This window comes from Tachypleus tridentatus, chromosome 6, assembly GCF_004210375.1.
Source record: "Tachypleus tridentatus isolate NWPU-2018 chromosome 6, ASM421037v1, whole genome shotgun sequence".
Classification (NCBI taxonomy): Eukaryota; Metazoa; Arthropoda; class Merostomata; order Xiphosura; family Limulidae; genus Tachypleus; species Tachypleus tridentatus.
In genome coordinates, this window is record NC_134830.1 from 2,038,718 (window position 1) to 2,059,654 (window position 20,937).

A 20,937-nucleotide genomic window follows, 5' to 3' on the forward strand; every position below is an offset into this window, starting at 1 on the left:
TTTAGGCTAATTTCATAGTTTTCACATTTGCCCAATTAAATGCTAAAAAAGTTTATTTTTATTTTCCCTTTTCGTATTTTCATCTTTCGAAGCTCCACTCAAATAAGTGGTTGAGTCTGACAATGCAAAATGCATATTTTTTCTTTATGTCATTGGCCTTATGATTTTGGCCAGCAGTGTATATAACAGCTTTTTCAGTCTACAGATTCAACTGTATCCACATTTCCCACAAATAAGTACACAGTTGTCTGCTGTCTCACTAATATATAATTCCTTTTTCAGTCTTTTTATTCAACTGTATACAAATTTCCTACAAACAAGTACACAGTTGTCTGCTTGTCTTACTAATATATAACAACTTTTTCAGTCTCTACTTTTCACTGTGTCCACATTTTCTACAAATGAGTAGACAGTTGTCTGTTTGTCTAACTAATATATAAGATCTTTTTCAGTCTCTACACTCACACCTATCCACACCTTCTACAAATGAGTACACAGTTGTCTCCTTGTCGCACAAATATGTAACAGCTCTTTCAGCCTGTACATACTACTGTATTCACATTTTCTACAAACTAGTGTCTATTAGTTTGCTTGTCTGACTAATAACTAACAATTGTACATTCTACTGTATCCACATTACCTACAAAGAACTACACCGTTATCTGCTTCTCTAACTATATATATAACAACTGTGCATTAAATTGTATCCATATTTTCTACAAATAAATACACAGTTGTCTGCCTGTTTCATTTATATGTAACAGCTTTTTCAGTCTGTACATTCAACTATATCCACATTTTTTCCAAATAAATCCACAGTTATCTGCTTGTGTCGCTAATATATAACTGCTTTTTCAGTCTCTTTATTCAACTGTATACACATTTCCTGAAACATCATTGTCTACATACCATCTAGATATCAACTGATCTAACATTATTCTTGCGTAAAAAGGTAAATTATTCTCTAACGTGAATTTTGTTCTTTTTGACTGTTTTTCGTAACATATTGTTGATAGTACATGTTTATAATGAATGGTAAAATATGTAAAGAAACGATAACTTTATTATCAACAGTAAGTTATTTTGTTCACAGTGTTGAAATATCCAACCTGTATAACACGATGTTTAATATCAACTTCTTGTTGTTCCTCACAGGGTTTTCAGTTGTTTTTGTTTTAAAACAGTTTATGGTGAAACTTTTATTTTAATTAATTGTTTTGTTGTTTGTTATTAAACACAAAATTAAACACATGGGCTATCCGTGCTCTGCCCTTATTGGTCCTTAAGGAAATTCTGAGGAATTTTGTGAGTGTTTTTATTAAATACCAGGTAAATCTAGTGAAACATTCTATATAAATATATAAAAGTTATTAGGACCAAGAAATACTTGTGTGAACTTTAAAACATAGTTCTTTCTAATATTTCAGTCTCCATGTTGTTCTGATATTATTTCATGTGGAAACATATTATTCTAAGCCATTAATCACATTTCAAAATTATTATTTTTCTTTTTTTGTGTCATATTATAAATCAATTCAGGAAAAGATTAGAAACTGCTTCTGGAACATATTTCACAACATTTAAGGGTTAAAGTGAAGATAATATATCTAAATAAAGACATTTCAAGAATGAATGAAACTCTCATTGTATTGACTCTTTTCCTTTTCTTAAAGCTTTAGTGAAAAATTAACCAAAACTTAATTAGTTTTATTTAATAAGAGGAAGGTATTGGTAGAGTCAATTGCATTTACAATAATTTATACGTATCATTGTTGAAACAAATAGCCACATTCTTTATGCATGTTCTATATTACCACTGTTTCTCATAGTTAATTTTAGAATAACAAAAAAAATGATAATAATGAATAATTCTGAAACTTTCTTAAATTTATGGTACAATCTGTATCGAATTTGATTAAGAAACAAAATTATTCATCATTGGAAAATCATAAATTTAAAAACTGTCATAAAGAAAACGGACTAATTTAATAAATTCTTCATGACATCATTTGAAACATGGCCACAAAAGATAATTTATAATAAGCCCAGTGTTTTAAATATTAACACATCAAAAAACCAACAGGACTATCAAGCTACCACTGTTTGAAACACAATAACACCAAATAACTAAAAGTGTTCTATGAAATATTTTCATTTCTAGCTTAAATCGCATTTTTTTTCACAAATCATTTATTCACTAAAGATTTATTTATCTAGTACAGCGGTAAGTCTATGGATTTAAAACGCTAAAATCAGGGGTTCAATTCCCCTCAATGGGCTCAGCAGATAGCCTGATGTGGCTTTGCTATAAGAAAAACACACACACTAAAGATATTTAAAATGGCTAATTAAAATGTACAAATTTTAATGTTTTAAAAACAGTATTATTCTTATATAGTACAACTGATAGTTAAGTAATTTTTGTGAAAGAAACTATTTATAAGTCATTCTTCCTATTGTGGGATTTAAAGAGACTTACTGGCAAGCTGTAAGGTAAGCATTGGTGAGCTTGTGACAAGGAGCAGGCTTCACTTTCAGGAATTTGTTTATTTTTAATGGTGGACATTCAACAACTGAAAACAAGAAGTGAAATACATGAAGTTTTGTTGAACTATAAAAAGATATAGAAATAAATAAAAATTCTTACATAGCAACCAACATAAAGGTAGTTGGTTAGAAAATTCTTACATAATAATTAGGGTAGATGTAACTAGTTAAAAGTAATATTAATTTAAAGAATAAACACCTGTTAGTCACAAGAAATTATCAACTATACCAAAAACACTTCAAAGAAAAGTAACCATGAGTATGTGAAAATATACTGAAAAAGGAATATACATACTATGGTCTTTTCCTTACCAGCTCATCACAATAAAAAGATATGAAGTGAATTATTTCACATGAATTCAATGAAAAAAAGATATAAAAATATTCTAATTTCTTACCACTTTTACTATAAGGTTTTGAGTATTTTTATGTAAATAATGTTTACTAACAGATCATCTGTGTCCAAGTATTATAGAATTTATCATGTTTTAAAGGCATATTCTAGCATTGATCAATATGTTATCCTTCCACGTCTAATAGATTACATCTTAATGTTGATCATTGTGTTCACCTTCCTTTTCTACTAGGGTATGTCTTAATGTTCAACATTGTGTTATCCTTCCTTCTCTAATAGGGTACATCTAAAGGTTGATCATTTTCTTATACTTCCTTCTCTAATAGGGTACGTCTTAACATTGATCATTGTAGCATCCTTCTTTCTAAAATAGCGTCTTTCTTAACATTGATCATTATGTTATCCTTCCTTATCTAAAGGATACATCTTAATGTTGAAGATTTTCTTATCCTTCCTTCTCTAATAGGGTACATCTTAAGGTTGAAGATTTTCTTATACTTCCTTCTCTAATACAGTACGTCTTAATGTTGATCATTTTGATAAACTTCCTTCTCTAATAGGGTACATGCTAATGTTAATCATTGTGTTATACTTCCTTTACTAATAGGGTACATCTTATCATTGATCATTGTGTTATCCTTCCTTCTCTAATACATTACATCTTAAAGTTGATCATTTTGTTTTACTTCATTCTCTAATATGGTACATCCCAATGTTGATCATTGTGTTATCCTTCCTTCTCTGATATGATACATCTTAATGTTTTTCATTGTGTTATCCTTCTTTCTCTGATAAGTTACATGCTAATGTTGATAAAATTGTTATTGTTCCTTCTCTGAGAGGATACATCTTAAGGTTGGCCATTTTCTTATACTTTCTTCTCTAATAGGATGCATCTTAATAATTATCCTTGTGTTATAATTCCTTCTCTACTTGGGTGCATCTCAATATTGATCAGCATGTTATACTTCTTTCTCCCAAGGGTACATCCTAATGTTGATCATTGTGTTATACTTAGTTTTCTAATAGGGTACATCTTAATAGTACACACCTTAAGGTTGCTCATTGTATCATCCTTCCTTCTAAAATAGGGTACATCTTAACATTGATCGTTCTGCTATCCTTCTTTCTCTACTAGAGGACATTTTAATGTTCAACATTGTGTTGTTCTTCCTTTTCTAATAAGGTATGTCTTAACATTGATCATTCTGTTATCCTTCCTTCACTAACAGGGTATATGCTTATGTTGATCATTATGTTATCCTTCCTTGTCTAATAGGGTACATCTTAATAGTATACACCTTAATGTTGATCATAGTGTTATCTTTCCTTCTCTAATAGGGTCCATCTTAATAGTATACACGTTAATGTTGATCATATTCTCTTTTCTAATAGGGTCCATCTTAATAGTGTACACGTTAATGTTGATCACAGTGTTATCCTTCCTTCTCTAATAGGGTCCATCTTAATAGTATACACGTTAATGTTGATCACAGTGTTATCCTTCCTTCTCTAATAGGGTCCATCTTAATAGTATACACGTTAATGTTGATCATAGTGTTATCTTTCCTTCTCAAATAGGGTCCATCTTAATAGTATACACGTTAATGTTGATCATAGTGTTATCTTTCCTTCTCTAATAGGGTCCATCTTAATAGTATACACGTTAATGTTGATCATAGTGTTATATTTCCTTCTCAAATAGGGTCCATCTTAATAGTATACATGTTAATGTTGATCATAGTGTTATCTTTCCTTCTCTAATAGGGTCCATCTTAATAGTATACACGTTAATGTTGATCATAGTGTTATCTTTCCTTCTCTAATAGGGTCCATCTTAATAGTATACACGTTAATGTTGATCATATTCTCTTCTCTAATAGGGTCCATCTTAATAGTATACACGTTAATGTTGATCACAGTGTTATCCTTCCTTCTCTAATAGGGTCCATCATAATAGTATACACGTTAATGTTGATCATAGTGTTATCTTTCCTTCTCAAATAGGGTCCATCTTAATAGTATACACGTTAATGTTGATCATAGTGTTATCTTTCCTTCTCTAATAGGGTCCATCTTAATAGTATACACGTTAATGTTGATCATAGTGTTATCTTTCCTTCTCAAATAGGGTCCATCTTAATAGTATACATGTTAATGTTGATCATAGTGTTATCTTTCCTTCTCTAATAGGGTCCATCTTAATAGTATACACGTTAATGTTGATCATAGTGTTATCTTTCCTTCTCTAATAGGGTCCATCTTAATAGTATACACGTTAATGTTGATCATAGTGTTATCTTTCCTTCTCTAATAGGGTCCATCTTAATAGTATACACGTTAATGTTGATCATAGTGTTATCCGTCCTTCTCTAATAAGTTACATGCTAATATTGATCATTGTGTTATCTTTCCTTCTCTAATAGGTTACATGCTAATGTTGATCATTGTGTTATCTTTCCTTCTCTAATAGGGTATATCTTAACGATGATCATTGTGTTATCATTCCTTTTCTAATGGGGTACATCTTAATGTTGATCACTGCATTATCCTTCCTTCTGTAATAGGATACATCTTAATATTGATCATTGTGTTATACATCCTTCTATAATAAGGCAAGTCTTAAGACTGACTATTGTGTTATTCTTCCTTAAATAATAGGGTGCATGCTAATGTTGATCATTGTGTTATCCTTCCTTTACTAATAGGGTACATCTTAATAGTATACACCTTAGTGTTATCCTTTCTTCTCTAATAGGGTCCATCTTAATAGTATACACCTTAATGTTGATCATTGTGTTATCCTTCCTTCTCTAATAGATTACATGCTAATGTTGATAATTGTGTTATCCTTCCTTCTCTAATAGGCTACATGCTAATGTTGATCATTGTGTTATCTTTGATGCTTAATTAAACTAAACTGCTAAATCACTGAATAAAACTTAATTATATTCCTAAGTATTGGCACACAGTGACAACATTTACCTTTACAATACGTTTCTTCTCCAGTCCATGAGCCATTAATAAGACACGTTCTCAGATTAGAGCCCTGTAGAGTATAACCTTTATTACAACTTAAGAAACAGGTCGTTCCAAAAGTGAATTCCGATGCCGTACAGTTGTGGTTTCCATTATTGGGGTATCCCAAGGCAGAACAACGTATTTCTACATAAAATATACTATATTAAGTAATGTTGTTTTAAAATGCATTTCTAAGGTCTTCTCCTAACTTCTAAAAAGAAAACAACTCTTAAATAAAAATACTAAATTATTATTTTTTTTTAAATAGCACTGCACTAGTTTCATTGTGACTTGAATATTTGTTATATAAATTGCAGTATCCAAAACAATCCCACTTAAATGGTCAATAAAATAACTCTTATAGAAATACATCAAATAATGCAAGTTAATTGGATAAGGAAAGTAATGTTTAGAGCACTAAAATAACACAAGTTTATTGTTACAAAATCCATAAATCTTCCTTTTTTGTTGCAATATACTTTTCATGTATAAAAATCGGCATCACAGAACAGATTTAAACTTAGATTTACCTACTCTCACAATGAAACTCAAAATAATCCTACTTGATCCTTACCACAATAAATCAAAATAAATGTTTTGTAGTACTTAGTTTCTTCAACAATATTAAGTCCCATTTTACTTAAAATTGTAAATAAATGTTTCAATGGTGAGAGCCATTTACAATTATTGTTTTGTCGTGAAATCTTTAAATCTTCCTTTATTATGTGTATAACTTACTCTCACAATGGAACTCCTCTCCTGACCACCTTCTGGTATCAAGGCATCTCCGAGGCTCAGAGGGCAGAATATGCCATGGTTCTTTATGTGCACCTTGTGTTTGGTTACAAAAAAAAGGACAGTGTCCCTCTTTGCATTTAAATGAACAAGTAGAATTGTACGTATTTCCACATTTGGAAGGGATCAATACACCGCCATCTGGAGGAGCCAAGTCAACACATTCCACAGCTACATAGAGAGGAACAGCAAGGATACAAACTTCTTAAACTAACATACAAGTTCACGAACATTTAGAACTAGCTTATTTTAATTTCAGTTCAAAACAAAAATATTCTATGACATTTTCATTAAACAAGTACTGACTGTGCCTGTTTTTTAAAGAGCTCTCAATAGTCTAAATAACAGGTGTAGGATTGTTCATTTATCGTTACAACACTTTCAGTAATGAGCACCTCAACTTAAGACCTTATTCTATTCCTTAAAATGTGATTTATATAGCTTAAATACAACATCACTCTTAGAGCTATATAATCAAGATAATTTAATAATCACCATAGAATCAAATAATAATAAGCATGGGAAGCAGTTAACATCTTTCCTCGTACCTATAGCATTCAAATTGTAAACATAATATACACGCTTATATATTAAGAACACGTCTCTGAATGTTAACAATATTTCGTTCTGGTAAACTTTGCATCAAATAATTATTTTGAAGATGAATGAGCACTAGTTTTCATTCACGTACGAACACATGGTTCCCCTGTCTTCGGGTTTCCCTTGTACCCTTGGATACAAAAAACAGTCACCAATGGTTGTGCTTCTTTCTTCAAGTGTGGTAGAATTAGACGGGCAGGATTTGCAAAGGTCAGAGCCGGCGCCTCTCTTGTATGTTCCCTTTGGACACACTGGAAAAGAAATCGGGTTTTAGAAAACATATAATCCAACAACTCAAACAGAACAATAATTATTTTAAAGAATCAGTCTTACAAATATAACACTAATTCACTCAACATGGACGTAACGTTACCATTACACCATTCTCCTTGTGAATCAGCAGTACCTATTAGAACCACACTTCTATTTACATTATAATTTGTGTTATCTAATGTATTTGTCTTGGTCAGTTTTGGTTTCAGTTCTCTGATCACTAAATATTAAATTTCTAAAACACAGAATGCTGTAACACTATAGAATATTTCCTCTATTAATCAACAGCACATGTTTAACTGTACAGCTACAGAACGTTTTCGCTGTTAATTAACATAACATGTCTAACCCTAATACTACAAAAAAAAAGAAATCATTGTTATTCAACAGTACCTCTTAGCGCCACACTTCTATTTACACTATATATTTTTTATGTTATCTACTAGTCTTGGTTAATTCTAGTTTCAGTTCTCTGATAATTTAATATTATTTTGTTATTTATTATTCAGCAGAAAATGCTGAAACCTGAGTTAACTGTCCCGTCACACATGTTGTGTAATTTACATAAACATAAATGAAAAACAGATTTCTTTTATTAGTGTAACTTTAATACATACCGTTAGGTGACGAAACGCGGAACTAGGCCTGTTTTCAAGAGTTATACATGACTTTGTGAAAGACGCACACACGATCACTTTCACATGGTTCGAACTGTGTGTTCCACCTTCAAGAAACTTTTTAAGTGTATCTGAGATATAAATGTCATATCAGAGACATTTGCAAATGTGGTGTTTTTAAAATGTTGTAAATGTTTTTCTTTATTTTGTTTCGAACTCGAAGCACACATAAAGGATAGAAAAATCAAAAAATTACGTTTGGGTTTATTAAACGACTGTAATAAGCGGTTCTCAACCTTCAACAAGATCTGGTTGATTTTGAATGAATAGTCCAGTATGGGTGAATTTTCGTTAGATTTCTGTTTTAAATTGTGTATCGGTTCTTGTAATTTTGAGGTTAAGAAATGTATAGTCCAGTATGGGATACATTCCTTGGGACTCAGCACATGAAACAAAACAAAAACTCAACATACTAAGAAACCAAATAAACACAGCCATAAAACTATGTTCACCAGATAAAATTAACGATGCATTAGACAAAATAAAACAATACTTCATCAACATCAATAAGTTTCCTCCACAAACCGTAGAAAATATTATACGCACACACCTAGAGAGAAAAGCAAAATCAACCAAGAAAAGTAAATATTTCCCAGGATTTAAAAAATCACGAAACCATATACTGCTGCATACCGTATATTCCCGACATCAGCAGAAAAATAACCAACATTTGGCAAAAATTAGTAACAAAATATGACGTTCCAGTTAATAATAAATTTATTAAAAAACCAGACACAAAACTGAGGTCTATATTGTATAAAACCTACACTGACAAACACCACACCAACATTATTTATAAAATACAATGTGATAACTGCCACGACTTCTATAATGGAGAAACAAGTAGAGAAATGGAAACCAGATTCAAAGAACACAAAAAGTCACCACACGTTTTCGAACACTGCAAGTCAAATAAACACAACATAACCATAGATGACACCCAAATACTAAATAAAGAAACAAATAAACAAACGCAAAATTAAAGAAGCCTTACTTATACAACAACTCAAGCCCAAATTAAACCAATACAAAGGAACACCTTTATACCTATATTAATAAATATAATCCAACATCTAAGCACGCCTTCTACATTCCTACACTCAATTACACAACGCCCTTCAAACATGTAGTCAGCTATCGGTCAGTTACCTCTTTCTTTTTTTGTGAACCTGACGATGACCGAAGAAGGTCTAAACATTGTTCGTTTCTTTACAGAAAAATGTTTCTCAACCCAAACCAGCCGTTTTTACACATATACCTGGCTCGTGCTTGAGCTGTAAACAAAGAAGAGAATCAGACAAGATGATCATAACTAAATTGAGATAAAAGACATTAGTAAATAGTGCTGAGTATATTAATGAGTGAAATGTGCGTTTGCCAAAAGGATGGTATAGCTGATAAATCGGTAAACTGGGCTGTAAGCGAGTTACGGTTCACATCATACAGGTGGTATGTCGTATATTTTATCAAGGTAGCAATGGGAAGTGTATCATGGTAGACGGAAGGCAATCCTGATAGCCGTATATTGTAATTTTTTCGTGAGAGAGTCGGGCATGCTACAGAGTAGCATGCAACTGTACTCGACCAGGGGTCTAACGTAACTTTGTATATAAACATAATGGTGTAAGGGGTACATCCTTTGTTCATATCGCTAATCCTTCGAAGGAAGGAGAAGCGGTGACTCATACATGATGCAATTGTGTTAATATGGGTTGACCAAGTAAGTTTAGAATTAAAATGGACACCTAGAAATTTAACAGATTTTAAGAAGGGGATCACAGTATCATGGATTTTAATTTGTACCTTGGACGTTCTTTTCTTATTAAAGCATCTATAAAATAAAATGGCTTGAGATTTGTAAGGATTAAGTGCTACCCGCCATTTGTCGCACCATTGCGTGATGGCGTTGATGGTGGTCTGTACATCACAAGCAGCTGTAACCGGTGTGTCACCGGGGTATTGTGAGGCATGAATGTGAGTAATCTCATTTATAAAGAGAATGTATAACAAACGGGTGAGCAAGGAGCATTGGGGAACAGTAAGGGGAACGAGTGAAAGAGTTCATTGTTAACCACGGAGCCTTGGAGAACAGTAAGGGGAACGAGTGAGAGAGATCATTGTTAAGCATGGAGCCTTGGGGGACTTCAGCTAATAAGGGGAACAAGTGAGAGAGTTCATTGTTAAGTACGGAGCTTGAGGAACAGTAAGGGGAACGAGTGGGAGAGTTCATTGTTAAGCACGGAGCCTTGGAGAACAGTAAGGGGAACGAGTGAAAGAGTTCATTGTTAAGCACAGAGCCTTGGGGAACAATAAGGGGAACGAGTGAGAGAGATCATTGTTAAGCACGGAGTTTTGAGGAACAGTAATAGGAACGAGTGAGAGAGTCCATTGTTAAATACGGAGCCTTCAGGAACAGTAAGAAGAACGAGTGACAGAGTTCATTGTTAAGCACGGAGCCTTGGAGAACAGTAAGGAAAACGAGTGAGAGATTTCATTGTTAAGCACGGAGCCTTGAGGAACAGTAAGGAACGAGTGAGAGAGATCATTGTTAAGCATGGAGCCTTGGAGAACAGTAATAGGAACGAGTGAGAGAGATCATTGTTAAGCACGGAGCCTTGGAGAACAGTAAGGGGAACGAGTGAAAATGTTCATTGTTAAGCACGGAGCCTTGGGGAACAATAAGGGGAACAAATGAGAGAGATCATTGTTAAGCACGGAGTTTTGGGGAACAGTAAGGGGAACGAGTGAGAGAGTCCATTGTTAAGTACGGAGCCTTCAGGAACAGTAACAAGAACGAGTGAGAGAGTTCATTGTTAAGCACAGAGCCTTGGAGAACAGTAAGAAGAACGAGTGAAAGAGTTCATTGTTAAGCACGTAGCCTTGGGGAACATTATGAGAAACAAGTGGGAGAGTTCATTGTTAAGCACGGAGCCTTGGGGAACAGTAAGGTGAACGAGTGAGAGAGATCATTGTTAAGCACAGGAGCCTTGGGGAACAATAAGGGGAACAGTGAAAGAGTTCATTGTTAAGCACAGGCCTGGAGAACAGTAAGAGGAACGAGTGAAAGAGTTCATTGTTAAGCATGGAGCCTTGGGGACTTCCGCTAATAAGGGGAACAAGTGAGAGAGTTCATTGTTAAGTACGGAGCCTTGAGGAACAGTAAGGGGAACGAGTGAAAGAGTTCTTTGTTAAGCACGGAGCCTTGGGGAACAATAAGGGGAACGAGTGAGAGAGATCATTGTTAAGCACAGAGTTGTGGGGAACAGTAAGGGGAACGAGTGAAAGAGTTCATTGTTAAGCACGGAGCCTTAAGGAACAGTAAGGGGTAAGAGAGAGAGAGTTCATTGTTAAGCATGGAGCCTTGGAGAACAGTAAGAAGAACGAGTGAAAGAGTTCATTGTTAAGCACATAGCCTTGGGGAACACTATGAGAAACAAGTGGGAGAGTTCATTCTTAAGCACGGAGCCTTGGAGAACAGTAAGGGGAACGAGTAAAAGAGTTCATTGTTAAGCACTGAGCCTTGGGGAACAATAAGAGGAACGAGTGAAAAAGTTCATTGTTAAGCATGGAGCCTTGAGGAACAGTAAAGGGAAAGAGTGAGAGAGTTCATTGTTAAACACGGAGCCTTGGAAAACAGTAAGGGGAACGAGTGAGATAGTTCATTGTTAAGCACGTAGCCATGGGGGACTTCCGCAAATAAGGGGAACAAGTGAGAGAGTTCATTGTTAAGTACGGAGCCTTGAGGAACAGTAAGGGGAACGAGTGAGAGAGTTCATTGTTAAGCACGGAGCCTTGGGGAAACAGTAAGGAGAACGAGTGAGATAGTTCATTGTTAAGCACGTAGCCTTGGGGGACTTCCGCTAATAAGGGGAACAAGTGAGAGAGTTCATTGTTAAGTACGGAGCCTTGAGGAACAGTAAGGGGAACGAGTGAGAGAGTCATTCTTAAGCACGGAGCCTTGGAGAACAGTAAGGGGAACGAGTGAAAGAGTTCATTGTTAAGCACGGAGCCTTGGGGAACAGTAAGGGGTAAGAGTGAGAGAGTTCATTGTTAAGCACGTAACCTTGAGGGACTTCACTAATAAGTGGAACAAGTGAGAGAGTTCATTGTTAAGCACGGAGGCTTGGGGAACAATAAGGGGAACGAGTGAAAGAGATCATTGTTAAGCACTGAGCCTTGGGGAACAGTAAGAGGATCGAGTGAAAGAGTTCATTGTTAAGCATGGAGCCTTGAGGACCAGTAAAGGGAACGAGTGAGAGAGTTCATTGTTAAGCACGGAGCCTTGGAAAACAGCAAGGGGAACGAGTGAGATAGTTCATTGTTAAGCACGGAGCCTTGGAGAACAGTAAGGGAACGAGTGAAAGAGTTCATTGTTAAGCACGGAGCCTTGGGGAACAGCAAGGGGAAAGAGTGAGAGTTCATTGTTAAGCACGTAGCCTTTGGGGACTTCCGCTAATAAGGGGAACAAGTGAGAAAGTTCATTGTTAAGCACGGAGGCTTGGGGAACAATAAGGGGAACGAGTGAAGGAGTTCATTGTTAAGAACGGAGCCTTGGGGAACAGTAAGTGGAACGAGTGAAAGAGTTCATTGTTAAGCACGGAGCCATAGGGAACAGTAAGGAAAACGAGTGAGAGAGTTCATTGTTAAGCACGGAGCCTTGGGGAACAGTAAGGGGAACGAGTGAGAGAGATCATTGTTAAGCACGGAGCCTTGGAGAACAGTAAGAGGAACGAGTGAGAGAGATCATTGTTAAGCACGGAGCTTTGGAGAACAGTAAGAGGAACGAGTGAGAGAGTTCATTGTTAAGCACGGAGCCTTGGAGAACAGTAAGGGGAACGAGTAAAAGAGTTCATTGTTAAGCACTGAGCCTTGTGGAACAGTAAGAGGAACGAGTGAAAGTGTTCATTGTTAAGCATGGAGCCTTAAGGAACAGTAAAGGGAACGAGTGAGAGAGTTCATTGTTAAACACGGAGCCTTGGGGAACAGTAAGGGGAAAGAGTGAGAGAGTTCATTGTTAAGCACGTAGCCTTTGGGGACTTCCGCTGATAAGGGGAACAAGTGAGAGAGTTCATTGTTCAGCAAGGAGGCTTGGGGAACAATAAGAGGAACGAGTGAAGGAGTTCATTGTTAAGCACGGAGCCTTGGGGAACAGTAAGGGGAACGAGTGAAAGTGTTCATTGTTAAGCACGGAGCCTTAGGGAACAGTAAGAGAAACGAGTGAGAGAGTTCTTTGTTAAGCACGGAGCCTTGGGGAACAGTAAGGGGAACGAGTGAGAGAGATCATTCTTAAGCTCGGAGCCTTGGAGAACAGTAAGAGGAACGAGTGAAAGAGTTCATTGTTAAACACGTAGCCTTGGGGAACAGTATGAGAAACAAGTGGGAGAGTTCATTGTTAAGCACGGAGCCTTGGGGAACAGTAAGGTGAACGAGTGAGAGAGAGATCATTGTTAAGCACGGAGCCTTTGGGAACAATAAGGGGAACGAGTGAAAGAGTTCATTGTTAAGCACAGAGCATTGGGGAACAGTAAGGGGTACGAGAGAAAGAGTTCATTGTTAAGCACGGAGCCTTGGAGAACAGTAAGGGGAACGAGTGAAAGAGTTAATTGTTAAGCACGGAGCCTTAAGGAACAGTAAGGGGTAAGAGTGAGAGAGTTCATTGTTAAGCACGTAACCTTGGGGAACAATAAGGGGAACGAGTGAGAGAGATCATTCTTAAGCACGGAGTTTTGGGGAACAGTAAGAGGAACGAGTGAAAGAGTTCATTGTTAAGCACGGAGCCTTGGAGAACAGTAAGGGGAACGAGTAAAAGAGTTCATTGTTAAGCACTGAGCCTTGTGGAACAATAAGAGGAACGAGTGAAAGTGTTCATTGTTAAGCATGGAGCCTTGAGGAACAGTAAAAAAACCGAGTGAGAGAGTTCATTGTTAAACACGGAGCCTTGGAAAACAGTAAGGGGAACGAGTGAGATAGTTCATTGTTAAGCACGTAGCCTTAGGGGACTTCAACTGATAAGGGGAACAAGTGAGAGAGTTCATTGTTAAGTACGGAGCCTTGGGGAACAGTAAGGTGAACGAGTGAGAGAGATCATTGTTAAGCACGGAGCCTTGGGGAACAATAAGGGGAACGAGTTAAATAGTTCATTGTTAAGCACGGAGCATTGGGAAACAGTAAGGGGAACGAGTGAGAGAGTTCATTGTTAAGCACGGAGCATTGGAGAACAATAAGGGGAACGAGTGAGAGAGTTCATTGTTAAGCACGGAGCCTTGGGGAACAATAAGGGGAACGAGTGAGAGAGATCATTGTTAAACACGGAGTTTAAGGGGAACAGTAAGGGGAACAGAGTGAGAGAGTTCATTGTTAAGCACAGGAGCCTTGGAAAACAGTAAGGGAACAGAGTGAAAGAGTTCATTGTTAAGCACGGAGCATTGGGGAACAGTAAGGGGTAAGAGTGAGAGAGTTCATTGTTAAGCACGTAACCTTGGGGGACTTCCACTAATAAGGGGAACAAGTGAGAGAGTTCATTGTTAAGCACGGAGGCTTGAGGAACAATAGAGGAACAGAGTGAAAGAGACATTGTTAACACTGGAGACTTGGGGAACAGTAAGAGGAACAGTGAAAGAGTTCATTGTTAACATGGAGCCTTGAGGAACAGTAAAAGGGAACAGAGTGAGAGAGTTACATTGTTAAGCACGGAACCTTGGAAAACAAGGAACGAGTGAGAATAGTTCATTGTTAAGCACAGAGCCTTGGAGAACAGTAAGGGGAACGAATGAGAGAGATCATTGTTAAGCACGGAGCATTCGAGAACAGTAAGGGGAACGAGTGAACGAGGTCATTGTTAAGCACGTAACATTGGGGAACAATAAGGGGAACGAGTGAGAGAGATCATTCTTAAGCACGGAGTTTTGGGGAACAGTAAGAGGAACGAGTGAGAGAGTTCATTGTTAAGCACGGAGCCTTGGAGAACAGTAAGGGGAACGAGTGAAAGAGTTCATTGTTAAGCACGGAGTTTTGGGGAACAGTAAGGGGAACGAGTGAGAGAGATCATTGTTAAGCACGGAGCCTTGGAAAACAGTAAGGGGAACTAGTGAAAGAGTTCATTGTTAAGCACGGAGCCTTGGGGAACAGTAAGGAACAGAGTGAGAGAGTTCATTGTTAAACACAACCTTGGGGACTCCACTAATAAGGGGAACAAGTGAGAGAGTTCATTGTTAAGCACTGAGCCTTGTGGAACAATAAGAGGAACGAGTGAAAGTGTTCATTGTTAAGCATGGAGCCTTGAGGAACAGTAAAAAAAACGAGTGAGAGAGTTCATTGTTAAACACGGAGCCTTGGAAAAGAATAAGGGGAACAAGTGAAAGAGTTCATTGTTAAGTACGGAGCCTTGAGGAACAGTAAGGGGAACGAGTGAAGGAGTTCATTGTTAAGCACGGAGCCTTGGGGAACAGTAAGGGGAACGAGTGAAAGAGTTCATTGTTAAGCACAGAGCCTTAGGGAACAGTAAGAGAAACAGTGAGAGAGTTCATTGTTAAGCACAGAGCCTTGGGGAACAGTAAGGGGAACAGAGTGAGAGAGAGTTCATTGTTAAGCACGGAGCCTTGGGGAACAGTAAGGTGAACAGTGAGAGAGTCATTGTTAAGCACAGGAGCCTTGGGGAACAGTAAGGGGAACAGGTGAAAAGAGTTCATTGTTAAGCACGGAGCCTTGGGGAACAGTAAGGGGAACGAGTGAAAGAGTTCATTGTTAAAGCACAGAGCCTTGGAGAACAGTAAGGGGAACAGAGTGAAAGAGTTCATTGTTAAACACGGAGCCTATAGGAACAGTAAGGAGGTAACAGTGAGAGAGTTCATTGTTAAGCACAGGAACCTTGGGGAACAGTAAGGGGAACAAGTGAGAGAGTTCATTGTTAAGCACGGAGGTTTGGGGAACAGTAAGAGGAACAAGTGAGAAGAGTTCATTGTTAAGCACGGAGCCTTGGAGAACAGTAAGGGGAACAGAGTAAAAGAGTTCATTGTTAAGCACAGAGCCTTGTGGAACAATAAGAGAACAGAGTGAAAGTGTTCATTGTTAAACACTGGAGCCTTGAGGAACAGTAAAACACAAGTGAGAGAGTTCATTGTTAAACACAGAGCCTTGGAAAACAGTAAGGGGAACAAGTGAAAGAGTTCATTGTTAAGCACAGACCTTGAGGAACAGTAAAGGGAACAGAGTGAGAGAGTTCATTGTTAAGCACAGAGCCTTGGAGAACAGTAAGGGGAACAGAGTGAAAGAGTTCATTGTTAAGCACGGAGCCTTGGGGAACAGTAAGGGAGGAAGAGTGAGAGAGTTCATTGTTAAGCACAGGCCTGAGGAACAGCAATAAGAGGAACAAGTGAGAGAGTTCATTGTTAAGCACAGAGCCTTGGGGAACAGTAAAAGAGACAGGTGAGAAGAGTTCATTGTTAAGCACAGGAGCCTTGGAGGAACAATAAGAGGAACGAGTGAGAGAGATCATTGTTAAGCACAGAGTTTTGGGGAACAGTAAGGGGAACGAGTGAAAGAGTTCATTGTTAAGCACAGACCTTGGGGAACAGTAAGAGGAACAGTGAGAAGAGTTCATTGTTAAACACGGAGCCTTGAGGGAACAATAAAGGAACAGAGTGAGAGAGTTCATTGTTAAACACGGAACCTTGGGACTTCCGCTAATAAGGGGGGGACAAGTGAGAGAGTTCATTGTTAAGCTTTACGGAGCGGGGAACAATAAGGGGAACGAGTGAAAGATTCATTGTTAACACGGAGCCTTGGGGAACAGTAAAGAGGAACAGTGAAAGAGTTCATTGTTAAGCATGGAGCCTTGAGGAAAAGTAAAAGGAACAGTGAGAGAGTTCATTGTTAAACACAGGCACCTTGGAAAACAGTAAGGGGAACAGGTGAGAGAGTTCATTGTTAAGCACAGGAGCCTTGGAGAACAGTAAGGGAACAGTGAAAGAGTTCATTGTTAAGCACGGAGCCTTGGGAACAGTAAAAGGAACAGAGTGAGAGAGTTCATTGTTAAGCACGGAGCCTTGGAGAACAGTAAGAGGAACAGAGTGAAAGAGTTCATTGTTAAGCACGGAGCCTTGGGGAACAGTAAGGGGAAAAAGTGAGAGAAGTTCATTGTTAAACACGGAGCCTTTAGGACTTCTGCAGATAAGGGGAACAAGTGAGAGTTCATTGTTAAAAGCACACAGCCTTGGGGAACAGTAAGAGGAACAAGTGAAGTAGTTCATTGTTAAGCACGGAGCCTTGAGGGAACAATAAGGGGAACAGTGAAAGAGTTCATTGTTAAGCACAGAGCATTGGGGAACAGTAAGGAGAACAGGTGAAAGAGTTCATTGTTAAACACTGGAGCCTTGAGAACAGTAAGTGGAACAGGTGAAATAGTTCATTGTTAAGCACGGAGCCTTGAGTGAACAGTAAGGGGAACAGAGTGAAAGAGTTCATTGTTAAGCACAGCCTTAGGGAACAGTAAGGGAAACAGTGAAGAGAGTTCATTGTTAACACAGAGCCTTAAAGGATCAGTAAGAGGAACAGAGTAGAAGATCATTGTTAAGCACAAGCCTGAAGAACAGTAAGAGGAACAGAGTGAGAGAGAGATCATTGTTAAACACAGAGCTTTGGAGAACAATAAGGAAACGAGTGAGAGAGATTCATTGTTATTAAGCAGGCAGCCTGGAGAACAGTAAGAGGAACAGAGTGAGAGAGATTCATTGTTAAAGTCACAGACCTTAGGGAACAGTAAAGGGGAACGAGTGAGAGAGTTCATTGTTAAGCACAGAGTCTTAGGAGAACAGTAAAGGATAAGGGGAAGAGTGAGAGAAAAGTTCATTATTAAGCACGTAAGTTTGGAGGAACAATAAGGGAACACGTGAGAGAGATCATTGTTAAGCACGGAGTTTTGGGGAACAGTAAGGGGAACAGGTGAGAGAGTTCATTGTTAAGCACAGGCCTTGAGGAACAGTAAAAGAACAGAGTGAGAGAGTTCATTGTTAAGCACGAACCTTGGGAAAACAGTAAAAGGAACAAGTGAAAGAGTTCATTGTTAAGCACAGGCAGCAGGGAACAGTAAGGGAGTGAAGAGTGAGAGAGTTCATTGTTAAAGCACAACAAGGAAAGGAGGGGAGTTCACTAATAAGGGGGAACAAGTGAGAGTGAAGAGTTCATTGTTAAGCACAGCCTTGGGAACAATAAGAGGAACAGAGTGAAAGAGTTCATTGTTATTAGCAGGAACCTTGAGGAACAGTAAAACAACGAGTGAGAGAGAGATCATTGTTAAACACGGAGCCTTGGGAAAGAATAAGGGGAACAAGTGAGAAGTTCATTGTTAAACACGGAGCCTTGAGGAAAACAGTAAGGGGAACAAGTGAAGGAGTTCATTGTTAAGCACAGGCAGGCTAGAGGGAACAGAACAAGAAAGAGACAAAGTGAAAGAGTTCATTGTTAAGCACAGGACCTTAAGGGAACAGTAAGAGAAACAGAGTGAGAGAGTTCATTGTTAACACAGGAATTAGGAGGAACAATAAGGGGAACAGAGTGAGAGAGATCATTGTTAAACACAGGCTTTGGGAACAGTAATAAGGTGAACAGGAGTGAGAAAGAGTTCATTGTTAAACACAGAGCCTTTAGGAACAGTAAGGGGAACGGAGTGAAAGAGTTCATTGTTAAGCACAGACATTGGGGAACAGTAAAAGAACAGTGAGAAAGAGTTCATTGTTAAAGCACGGGCTAACAGGAGAACAGTAGAGGGAACAAGTGAAAAGAGTTAATGAGTGACACAGGAACAAAAGGAACAGTAAAGGGAATTAAGAGTGAGAGAGTTCATTGATTAAAGCACGTAACCTTAGGGAACAATAAGGGAACGAGTGAGAGAGTTCATTGTTAAGCACAGAGTTTGGGGAACAGTAGTAAGAGGAACAGGTGAAGAGAGTTCATTGTTAAGCACAGACTTGGAGAACAATGAAGGAACAGTGAAAAGAGTTCATTGTTAAGCACAGAGGGGCTTAGTGGAAGTAAAGAGGAACAAGTGAAAGAAGTTCATTGTTAAACACGGAGCCTTGAGGAACAGTAATAAGAACAGTGAAAGAGAGTTCATTGTTAAACAGGAGGCAAAGGAACAGTAAGAGGAACAAGTGAAAAGAAGAGTTCATTGTTAAACACAGGAGCCTTAGGAAAACAGTAAAGAGAGAAGAGTGAGAGAGTTCATTGTTAAGCACAGTAGCAGGGGCTTTAACAATTAAAGGGGAACAAGTGAAAGAGTTCATTGTTAAGCACAGGAGCCTTGAGAACAATAAAGAGAACAAGTGAAAGAGTTCATTGTTTAAGCTGGGAGCCTTGGAGGAAACAGCAAGGGAACAGAGTGAAAAGAGTTCATTGTTAGCCTGGAGCAGCTTGAGGAACAGTAAAGGGAACGAGTGAGAAGATCATTGTTAAACACAGAGCCTTAGGAAAACAGTAAGGGGAACAGATAGGAAGAGATCATTGTTAAGCACAGAGCCTTGAGGAACAGTAAGAGGGAACGAGTGAGAGAGTTCATTGTTACACACTGGAGCCTTACTGGAGGAACTGAGTAAGGAGGAACAGAGTAAAGAAATTCATTGTTAAGCTTACGGAGCCTTGAGGAGAACAGTAAAAGGGAACAGGTAAGTGAAGAGTTCATTATTAGAATTGTGGCCTAGGAGAACAGTAAGGGGAACAGAGTGAGAGAGTTCATTGTTAAGCACAGAGTCTTGAGGGTACACGCTAATAAGGAACAGGTGAGAAAGTTCATTGTTAAGCACAGGTTTAAGGAAAAATAAAAGGAACGAGTGAGAAGAGTTCATTGTTAAACACGGAGCCTTGGGGAACAAGTAAGGGGAACAGGTGAGAGAGAGTTCATTGTTAAGTACGGAGCCTTCAGGAACAGTAAAGGGAACAGTTAGAGAGAGTTCATTGTTAAGCACGGAGCCTTGGAGAACAGTAAGAACAGAGTGAACAGTGAGAAGTTCATTGTTAAGCACAGAGCCTTGGAGAACAATAAGAGGAGATAGAGAGAAGATCATTGTTAAGCACAGGAGCTTTGGAGAACAGTAAAAGGAACGAGTGAGAGAGAGTTCATTGTTAAGCACAGGACTTAGGAGAACAGTAAGAAATTGAAGTGAAAGGAGTTCATTGTTAAGCACAGACATGTTACTAGGGACTTCAGCTGATAAGGGGAACAAGTGAGAGTTCATTGTTAAGCACGGAGCAGGGAACAATAAGAGGAACAATTGGAGGTTCATTGTTAAGCCTGGAGCCTTGAGGGAACAATAAGAGGGAACAGTGAAGGAGTTCACATTGTTAAGCATGCAGACATTGGAGGGAACAGTAAGGAGGAACAGGTGAAAGAGTTCATTGTTAAACACAGACCTTGGGAGCAGTAAGGGGAACAGTGAGGAGTTCATTGTTAAGCACAGGTGAAAAGTAAGGGAACAGTAGAAAGAGTTCATTGTTAAGCACGGAGCCTTAAAGGGTAGTAAGGGAACAAGTGAGAGAGTTCATTGTTAACACGGAGCCTTAGGGAACAGTAAGGAGACAGGTAGGAGAGATCATTATTAACACAGAGCCTTGAAGAACAGTGGAAGGGGAACAGTAAGGAGTTCATTGTTAAACCTGCAGCCTTTGGAGGAACAGTAA

The 20,937-nt window shown here is 38.1% G+C and overlaps 1 protein-coding gene across 1 annotated transcript in view; it reads right to left on the minus strand.

Moving 5' to 3' along the window:
- Positions 1 to 1,502: 1,502 nt before the first annotated feature.
- Positions 1,503 to 20,937, minus strand: part of LOC143251822 (sushi, von Willebrand factor type A, EGF and pentraxin domain-containing protein 1-like) — a 67,992-nt gene continuing 48,557 nt past the window's right edge. The window contains exons 4-7 of the mRNA XM_076503062.1: positions 7,410 to 7,569; positions 6,662 to 6,889; positions 5,888 to 6,067; positions 1,503 to 2,573 (exon numbers count right to left, since the gene is read on the minus strand). Of these exons, the coding sequence (XP_076359177.1) occupies positions 6,874 to 6,889; positions 7,410 to 7,569 (176 nt within the window). The 3' untranslated portion in view covers positions 1,503 to 2,573; positions 5,888 to 6,067; positions 6,662 to 6,873. The remainder of the gene's footprint in view (positions 2,574 to 5,887; positions 6,068 to 6,661; positions 6,890 to 7,409; positions 7,570 to 20,937) is intronic.